Below are 10,571 nucleotides of genomic sequence, written 5' to 3' on the forward strand. Positions count from 1 at the left end.
ATTACAACTCGACAATAGAATTAACAAAATATAAAACAAATTAAATCCGTTAAATAAACCATTATTTATTTCATCACAAAACACTTAATTTGGTAATTCGACATAAGTTTCAATAATTTACAAACAAATATAATTTTTATAAAATCTAAAACAAACCCTAACATGTACAAATCATAAATCCATACAAGTTTATTAGAGAAAAAACTATAAAACATGTAAACACCCAAACAAAATACATATACTACAAAATTATTCCAAAAAAATTAACATTTTAAAATTTGCTCAATTAAAAAAAAAAGCGATAGATTTGCTTACTTAAGACGGATAATCCTTAATAAAATTCCAGTCAATATTTACCGACGGATTTAGTGATGAAAAAATTTGGCCGGTAAATGTCACCGCAATATACCGACTAAAAGATTCTATAAGTATTTTTGTTTATATTTCTTAATTTTCTATTTTCTAGCAGTGAATAGTTTTTCCTATATATAAAAACATGTGAAGTGGAGCCTGAATCTGTATTTGTACAAATGACACCTGGTGCTCCTTCATTGATTCTCCTACGGAATGAAAAATATAATTAATGTATGATGCATTCCTTTCAACTCAATAACGTGTGATATTAATTCTTCGTATATGGTTTACTTATTGCTTCATTAATATAATTTGTAGAGACTGAGAGATAGATTGTACATGCACGGTATCTTTCTGCTCAAGTTTTATATATTCTACAAAATATTATGCCACTTAGAGGCTGCTAATAACGTTAATTTTTAATAACAAAAGCTACCTAGTTTCTTAAATGCTACTTCCCTTTGCTTCCACGAACTGCGTGCCTCATTTTGCTCATGTCGGCAATTTGCAGGGCTTGCTTGTTCTTCAACTCTGAGAAGTCAGGTTTGCCCTTCTGCTTTGCGTAAGTTAGGGTGCTCCCAAATTAATATTTACAAGTGAATTTTCTTCATTAACAACTAAACCCTAGATTAATATTGACAGTACCGCACTCTTTGCCGCACGTTTCATAAGACGAGGATCCACCTTTTACAACTTTTCCCGCGTCAACCCTTCCTTTTTGTCCTGTTATAAACCCGAAGTCTTACACGCCATTTGCTCTACATCTCTCTCCTAAGGTTTCAAAACCAGCTCTCGCGTTGTTATCAAGAGAAAGAAGAAGACCAACTCTCTCTCTCTCTCTCTCTCTTGAATTCCAAAACAATGCAGCTCGTCCGGATAATCTTCATTATAGCTATAACAGTGGCTCTCTCCACTACTCTCACAGTGAAAAGAATCGGCGAAGATGAAGAGAAACCACCAAAGGATGATCAAAGTATCGATACTTCAACTAGATTGTCACAGGGGCTTAATATTATGCACGATGGAAAGGAGCTAATGCCTTCAAAAAGGTTGAGTCGGTTCCTCGCAGCAGAAAAGAATCCTAGAGCCGCTGACCACTGCAACAAAGACAACGAAATATGCCAGATTCTGCAAGGTAAAAACTATAAATGCTGCAACAACAAGTGCATGGACTTGTCTACAGACAAACAAAATTGCGGTGCATGCAAGAGAAAGTGTAAATACACAGAAGATTGCTGCAGAGGAGAGTGTGTGCTGCTTTCTCTTGATAAGAGGCACTGCGGGAAGTGCAATAACCGGTGCCAGAAAGGTGAATTTTGCGTATATGGAATGTGCAATTACCCATGAAATGGTATTGGGTTGAGGTTCGTTATTTATTCATAAAACAATAAAAAAGAAAACACATTTGGGTGGTTCTCCCACATTTTATATAATTAATTACTTCTTACAATGTTGATTAAAAAAATAATAATTTAATTACTGCTTTACAATCCTCTAGGATTTTAATTATCTCTATGTAATACTCCAATGAACTTTAATTGTAACGTATTAATCCGTTGTCTGTAATTGCACTTTATACAATTTTTGTGTTTCAGGTTAAATATATATGATTATATTTGCTGTTTATATATATATATATATATATATATATATATATATATATATATATATATATATATATATATTGTAGTTTATTAAAACTAGTTAATTAGTTCCTATAGTATTAGAAATAATCAAATGGTCCCTTCACCGATATAGTTTTCAATTTTCAGAAAATACGTTCTTTTGTAACTGATCTTAAGCTCCCTATTAAACTAATTATTTTTTCTTTATTCTATTTTCAAGAAATAAAAATGAACATGAAATTTAAATAAAAACTTTAAAATATAGAGAATTAATTAATTTGATAAACTAAAAGGGTTAAGTTACAAGTATTTGAATTTCTTTTTACGGGGTTTTGTTCATAAATAAAACTAGGAGATTAGAGGTTTAAACTCCAAACTTCTTGAGGGAAAAAAAAAAACACATTAGTGCCAATTGAGCAACAACTTTCGAGCTATGAATTAATTAATTGCATGGCTTTAAATTGTTCGAGCAGATTTTTTCTATTGCAAAAAAAGAGGTTTAAACTTCAAAACTTCTTGAAGAAAGCAAAATATACTAGTGTTAATTGAGCAACAACTTTCGAACTATGAATTAAATGCATGACTTTAAATTATTCGAGTTGCTATGTTCATTTTATAAAACTGTTTCTTCTAGTTTTGTAAAATAAGTTAAATAGTCTGTCTAATTTCAAAAACTACTTAGGGAGTGTTTGGGATCGCGGTGCAAACCGCGTTCCCTCAAAATTTAATTTTTTTTTGCTTAAAATAATTTTTTTTATTTTTTCGGATGGTTTTGATGTGCTGATATCAAAAATAATTTTTAAAAAATAAAAAAATTTATTTTGATGCATTTCTAAGTGAAAAACAATTTGAATTGCTACTGCTACCACAATCTCAAACACACCCTTAGCCTTATTGGTGCCCGCACTTCATCCCGAGGCTGGACTATTTTTTGTGTAAAGAATAATGTTCAAGTTCCCAAATAAGAAAAAAAAATAACATAAAAAAACTGGTCATAATAAACCTGTAATCCTGGTAATCAAGGTCGAGTTAACTTGGGATATTCCGCCAAATCCATTATCTAAATCATGAGATTCGAATAACTCGATAAAAAAAATAAAGAGGATTGTAAAACCCTTAAAAAAAACTCATGTTAACTTAACAAACATGTAATCCGGGTTATTATACTCGAAGCACCTAATCTGGAAAAACCATGCAATCCAAATCTCAATCAATCAAATATTGAAGGATAAAATAGAGAAAAACAATCTCAATTATATAAAAGGATTTAGAAAAAATATAAATTAAAAGAATGAGGATAAAAATTGAAAAACAAAATTAATTTTTTATTTGATTGAGGGGTGAAATTGAAAAGAAAAATCAATTTAGCAAAGGGATAAAAAAATCAAAAGAATAAGGATCAAAATTGGCATAAAAAATACAAAAACAATGTTTTGATTAAATTGTGAAATTGAAAAGAATAATAACTTTTACAAAAGAAACAAGAAAAAAAATTATAAATCAAAATAATGAGAATCAAATCGAAAAACATAATATCATCAATTTAAATTGAAGGATAAAATTAAAAACCAACAAAAATTTTACAAAAAGACCAAGAAAAAAAATTAAAAATCAAAAGAATAAAACTAAATTAGAGAATATAATATTTAGTAAAATGGGAATAAAAAATAAAATTGAAAACAAATAAAACTTTTACAAAAGGGTCAATGCCAAAAATTAAAAATCAAAAGAATAAGGATTAAAGTTGAAATACTAACAACAAAGAAGGCTAAATTGTACTTTTAAAGGAAGGTGAGAGAAAATAAGGAAAAAAATAAAGGTCCGCCGACAACAAACTAAACCACCAACAGAGACACGCACTGCACCAACAAAAAGAGGAGATGGTGACGCTTCCAACAATATGATAAAAGGGTTTTGAATACCGGGAGACATTGCCCATACCCCCCGATTTAGCAAAGGGATAACCCTCATTTCAACTAAAATTCATAACCCTCATTTCAAACTTCAACAATACCTTTAAATTTATTTATGGAGATCATTATCTCCTTTACACGTCATATTTATTATTATTTCTACCATTTATTCATTTCTTTTCATCTTGAATTTCCATTACTCATCAAGGTCTCATTACCTTCGATTATATGTTTATGCGAGGGTTTATAAGTTCTAATATAGTTCAACTAAAATTCATAACCCTCATTTCAACTTCAACAATACCTTTAAATTTATTTATGGAGATCATCATCTCCTTTACACGTCATATTTATTATTATTTCTACCATTTATTCATTTCTTTTCATCTTGAATTTCCATTACTCGTCAAGGTCTCATTACCTTCGATTATATGTTTATGCGAGGGTTTATAAGTACTAATATAGCTTATATTTGACGGTTACTCTTGTTATTTTCTCTATATCCATATTGGCTGCCTTGATATGTTTTAATGCTCCATGAGATAGATCCAGGCACATAGAGTTTTGCTCTCTTATGACAAACAAGTTTATCCATTAATCATCGATATATTCCAAACATTTATAGAAAGATGACTTATCATGGAAAGAGGCATGTGAAAAAACTATTTCTAACAACTTTTTTGTTATTGAACTTATAATGAAGGATTTTTTTAACTTCGTTAATAACTTTCACCCACCCCCAAGTATCTTTTGATAACTTTCTCTTTACACCTCTATCTTAAGCCTCCAATATTGTTCAAATTATTTCTATTATCTTATGGTTTTGCTCTTTGTTGGCATCTAGTAGTACTTTGAACTTTTCTTATAACTCTTAAAAGCACGTTGTTGTTGTTGTTGTTATAGCTGGATCATCTTTTTCTTTTTCTACTGCAAACAGAGTTTGTTATTGGACCATTAAGATAGTCTCTAACCTTCTTTTCTTTTTCCTTAGCCTTTTTATTTAAACCCCTGGATTGGGATTTTAAGAATTTATTAAAAACATTAAAGTGAGTTTAAATAAGTGTAAACTGAACAGAATGTTTTGTAGATCCTCTGGTTCAGAGATTTATAAATTTTATGAAATAATGATAAACCTTGATGAAAATAAATAAAATAAAATAAAAATGTTATAATTGAATTGAAGTTTTTTTTTAGAGATAATAGGGAAAATAATGATGAATTTAGACATTTAATAGTGTCAAAATGGTACCAGGGGTTGAGTAAATTACACAAAATGACATAAAGACATAAGTGAGGGAAAAATTACAAATAAAAAAAAACATTATCTCTCTCATTTTAAGAACCATTTGCTGGCTATAAAGAGAAAAAATGAGCTTCCGTCTTCTATTTTCTTCTATTTTTCTTAACTTCTCACCAAAATGAGGATTTATTTAGTGTGTGAGGGTAGATTTAAGAGAGAAAAACAAACTTAACCAAGAACTTAGGAGAAATTTGAGAGAGGGAAAGTTGGGGTTCGAGAGAGAAACAAACAAATTGTGAAGGAGAAAGAGGTATTAGAAGCCAAACTTTTAAAGGAGGTGATTTTTGTATCAAACTTGAGTGGTAATATGTTCTTCATTAATTATTTCTTTGTTGATTAGAGTTTTGAGCATTTTAGAATGAAATCTCTAACCTTTTCAAATTAGGGTTCTTGAACAAAATTAGAGGAAAATATAATTACTTGTAAAATTATAAATTTGATATAGAATAGATGCTAAATAGACTAGAAGTTGGTTTAAATTGAAGAATAATTAAATGATGGTTGCAAGCCCTAGGGTCGGCCATGAGAAACATACAAGAGAAGGGAAGGGATGAATTGAGTTTAAATGATAAGAAATTGTATTTTATTTTGATGTGTATGTGTTATTTTAATGATGTAGGATATATAATTGGTTTGGAAATGTAATGGGAGTTATAGGATTTTGTAGGAAACATGGTTTTATATTATGGAAGTGAAAGAAATATTTCAAATTATGTGAATGTGTGGTTCACAAAAAATCAAAGATTAGTATTTTAATGGCGCAACTAAAATAATGTAAAGACTCAAGAATGAATAAAGATTGAAAACTATTAATACAAAACTACGAATATGAAATCACGAATATTAATACGAATTTAAGCAAAATATGAGCGATACAAAAACATGAAAAAAAAAACTATAAAAACTAAAAAGCTAATGGAATAAGATCTACTCAAAATAACAAAATTACTTATATATATAATGGTTGAAAAAAAAGACCCAATAACTACCCTTTTTTTTGTAATTTTCAAGAAACCCAACCAAGTAAATCTAAAATATCTCAAATCAAGATTTATATCTAAGAATCAAGATTTTTTTTTTGAAATTTATAGCAATTGGTCGAACTCTATGTTTATTTGAATCAAGATTTGCGACAAATCATAAAAAGAATTCTTGTGATTTTCTTTGTTGTTGTTGTTGTTCTTTTTTTAACAAGACTTTAATTGATCAAGATTGCAAATAATTTCCTGTTTTTTTTTTAACTTGATTCCATAACTAACTTTTAGAGAAAATAAAGAACTCGACAACAATGAAATGAAAAAACTTGAAGATAAAAGGGATATAATATGATTTAAAGACTTACTCTTATATCAACTGATGTGAAACTCATAGATATAATGATTTAGAAACCCACAATCATCTGAATGAAATTACATTTCAACTTTTCCTTTCCATAAAAAAATAAGACTCAAGGGTTATATACCCCGTGAATTCTTTAAACTCTAGGTTCGGAATCTCTATTCTCTAATATATATATATATTAGAGAATAGAGATCATTGTACTGACTTGTTCGGGAAAAAAAAGTATATGGAATCTTAAAGTTAACCATTTCTATTAGAGAACTTTTAAAGATACACTACTCTATTGTTGATTGGTACGACACTTTCTAAATGCACATTGAGAATGAAGTCGTGTTTGCTTAGAGTATTTAGTTTGCTAGAAATACCTTATATTTTCCAGAACCCTGTAGTATTGATGAACCTAGAGTTGTAGAGATTGCTCATCCTGCTTTACTTCGTTATTGTTTTGCTAATTCATAAGAGGAAACTAACAAAGTTCGGTCTCGCAATAAAAAAAACTTCTTGTTGGCGACCTCCAACTATTGACTTGATCAAGATTGATGTCAGTGGTTTTTTAGTCATAGCAAGAAACCACTTAGGCCAAATTATTATTTTCAGCCCACAAAGGATTGAATGTGCAGTATCCAATTGCTATAGGCGAAGCCTGTGCTGCTATTTATGGACTGAAGCTCGATATCGACCTTGGCTTCACTCGTGTTTTTCATGAATCAGATTGTGCTCAACTTGTCCATTACTTCAAGATAGCAGACAGGGATGAATCTTATTTATAATCTCTTGTTTATGCATTTAAATGAGTTAGCTGACCCTTTTCAATATTTTATATTTATTCACGTTAGACAACGTAACTGCTCATTTCTTAGAAAATCTATCTAGGCTCATTTCTGATGAGCAACTTTATACTAAGGAAGCACCTTCTATTAGTTTAATATCTTATGTAACCAATCAATTAGTAACACATGATATTATTATATCCATGTACACACACATTAATGATGTGATATTGTTTTTAATTATTTAATGATGTGGCACCAACTATGTGGCTTGATATCTATAAAATCTTTAAGCATTAAAAAGAAAAAAAAAACACTAAGAGTGCTAAGTGTGTCGGTGAGCCCTCTGATAAGAAACATTGTGGATATACATAATATTTCTTTGTTTTTTTTCCATCGATTTTTTTTTAGTTTTGTCATTAAATGTTGCGCTGATAGATATTTAGGGCTACTAATTTATTTTTATTTATTTATATATGCTTATTATGGTCTCTAAAATGCCTTAATATTGGTTAATGCTTTGCTTCATGAAAAAGATTTTAATTTTATTGTTTCTAGAAAATCCAAAATGAGAGGAACAAAATTGAAAAGAAAATGGTCAACTTTTTATTTTTAAAAGTACAATGATGTTAGTTGTGGTCCCTTTTTTTTGCCTTCGGTCATATTTTTTCTTTTATTTTCAACCTGATCCTTTAATGTTGTGTTTATTGGGATTTGAAGTTGATGATTTGTTTTAATATGTTCTTTATATATTTATCTCAATCTAAAAAAAGCCTCATCATTATGTTGATGCTCGATTTCATAGAAAAGAATTTGATCATATTGTTTGAGGAAAATTGAAAATGAAAGGATTAAAATTGATATGGAGAAGGAATGGGAAGCCTTTAAAAAAAGTAAAAAAATATCAGTGCCTTTATGCCTTTAAATTTTGTCAAATCTCCTCTTTAGTCTTTTTATTTTTGACATAAAATGATTTAGTCCAAAACTTTATTTTGCTCATATTTTCATCATTGAGTTTGAGAAAGGAGACAAAGTTCTTGGAATATGGTGAATGAGAGACAAAGTTGATAGATGACACATTTTCAAAGGTGAAACTAGTTATTCTTGTTATTAATAAGTTTAATTTGATGATAGAAGTTCTATTAAGGTCTTTTCCCCCTTTATTTTGCCGGAAAAGCATATCAAGCATCGGAAAGTGTTTTTGGTTCGAGTTTATTTTTTATCTTGTAACCAATTAAATGCTTATTTAATACTAGAAATGGATCTATTAAGGTTCCTATGGTATTTCTTATTTGTTTTCTTGGTTGAAAAATAGGTGAAAATGGGTTTTTTCAAGCATTAGAATTGGTAGCTTGACTTTTCGACAACGAGTGGCTGAAATTTAGAGCAGCAGGTGACGCTTCATCTATATTAATTTTTTTTCTTAAAAAGGAGCAGATGAAATGTGGCATGCCCCTTAAAAAATAAAGAAGGCATCGGCACACGCATGAGGGCTTTTTTTAAAAGCCTAGTCGTGCTAAGTCACCCAACCCCACGGGCTTGGCTTTTTTTCCCCTCTTTTTTCTTTTAATTTTCCCCAATTTCAACCTTCATTGTTGTTTTTTTTATTTTTTTCAATGTCATCCTTCAATATTTTATTGATTTTAAATTAATTTTTATAATTTATATTGTTTTTCCTTTATAGGTTTATCTCAATTTCAAATAAACTTCATGACATTAAGTTAATAGTTAATTTTGTGAACATCTATTTTTCTATCATATAATTAAATAAAAAATAGTTTTAGAAAAAACAAAGTTGTTAAAAATAGTGTAGTTCATGATCCATATCGCGAGTTTTGACGGGTTAATTAAGAATTGAGTTACATAATTTATTTTGTTTTGTTTTTTATGGTATTATCATGGTTTCAAACAAACATCCAACATTGGATTGATACTCGATTTTATAAGCGTCTTATTTCAAATAATTAAATAAAAATAGTTTAGCAAAAAAAGTTATAAAACAATGTTGACTTCATAACTCGGATCGTTGGCATGATAGCTTGGGTTATTTGGGAATTGGGCTTTCTAATTTGTTTCAATTTACTTTCTATAGAGTTATCATAATTTCAAGTAAATGTCCCAATATGGGGTTAATGATCGATTTTGTGAGCAACTATTTTTGGTATCATATAATTAAATAAAAAATAATTAAAATTTCTTTATTAAACTTAGTGGAGTCCATGACCAAGTTGTGAGTTTGGCAGGTCAAGTCGGGAAGCCCGACGTCTCAATCTTAATTTTTTTTTTAAATGTCAAACCATGATTTTACCGATCGTATAGGCTGTCTTTGGACTCACTAAATCAATTGAGTCATGTTGAGACAATCTTCACACGATTTAATTTAAAATCTAAGATAGGTAAACAATTGGGTTAAGAAGTTTTAATATTAATCTGCTGAGCTGAATTTAATAACAATATCAAAAAATCATTTGAAATTTTTGTGATTATGGATGTTTAGAGATTATCAAATTTTTTTAATATTAGTATTTTATTTTAGATTTGAAACTTTATTTAAAGATAATGATTATGATGTTTTTTTTTTAACAAGTGCTGACAATGATTGGATAATTATTTTTATATTAAAAAAATTGATTTTTTTTTAAATTAGAACAATAAATTAAAACTTTTGATAGAATAACACTATTTAAAAAATATTTAGTAAAATAACACACTTTCATACTTTTAAAGCAAGACATTTACTAAATGTCGTCATCCTAAGTGTGAAGAGATAATTGTTGTGCTTTAGAATAACAATATTTAAACATGTTTTTGTTTTTGAAGTGCGACAACTTAACATGTAGCTTCATCATCAATTCTCTGACTTAACTGATCAACCAATTGATCCAGTTGTATGAATCGATCAACTGTTTAACATAAAAATCATAATTTTATGATTTTTTCTTTCAAATATGTTTTATGAGTCAAAATATATATTTTTATCCAACTTGTACATTAAAAAATAGAATCCAATTAAAATCTTGAAAAGTTATTGTTCACGTAGTAATTATTTTTTATATTTTAGTATTAGCCGGTCAGTTAATTTAATCGATTATTATGAATTGAATATCAATTAATTTTGAATTTAATTAATATCATGATTTAAAATGTAATATTTAATTATAAAAAAAGTTATTTAACCAAATTTTTGATATTTCACCAAAAGTTTTTACTGATATGTTAAGTGGTCATTTTTATACTAAGTGCCAAATTTGTTCAAAAATTTTGATAT

The 10,571-nt window shown here is 28.6% G+C and overlaps 1 protein-coding gene across 1 annotated transcript; it reads left to right on the plus strand.

Moving 5' to 3' along the window:
- Nucleotides 1-1,115: 1,115 nt before the first annotated feature.
- LOC18095356 (stigma-specific STIG1-like protein 1) lies at nt 1,116-1,955 on the plus strand. The gene has a single exon (XM_024595092.2). It carries the CDS (start codon nt 1,216-1,218, stop codon nt 1,699-1,701), a length of 486 nt encoding a protein of 161 aa, XP_024450860.2. The 5' UTR covers nt 1,116-1,215; the 3' UTR covers nt 1,702-1,955.
- The last annotated feature ends 8,616 nt before the right edge of the window (nt 1,956-10,571 follow it).

This window comes from Populus trichocarpa, chromosome 1 (assembly GCF_000002775.5).
Source record: "Populus trichocarpa isolate Nisqually-1 chromosome 1, P.trichocarpa_v4.1, whole genome shotgun sequence".
NCBI lineage: Eukaryota > Viridiplantae > Streptophyta > Magnoliopsida > Malpighiales > Salicaceae > Populus > Populus trichocarpa.

What these genes read in the sequence shown, in the direction of transcription:
- LOC18095356 (XM_024595092.2), top strand. Translation starts at nt 1,216, where the DNA reads ATGCAGCTCGTCCGGATAATCTTCATTATAGCTATAACAGTGGCTCTC.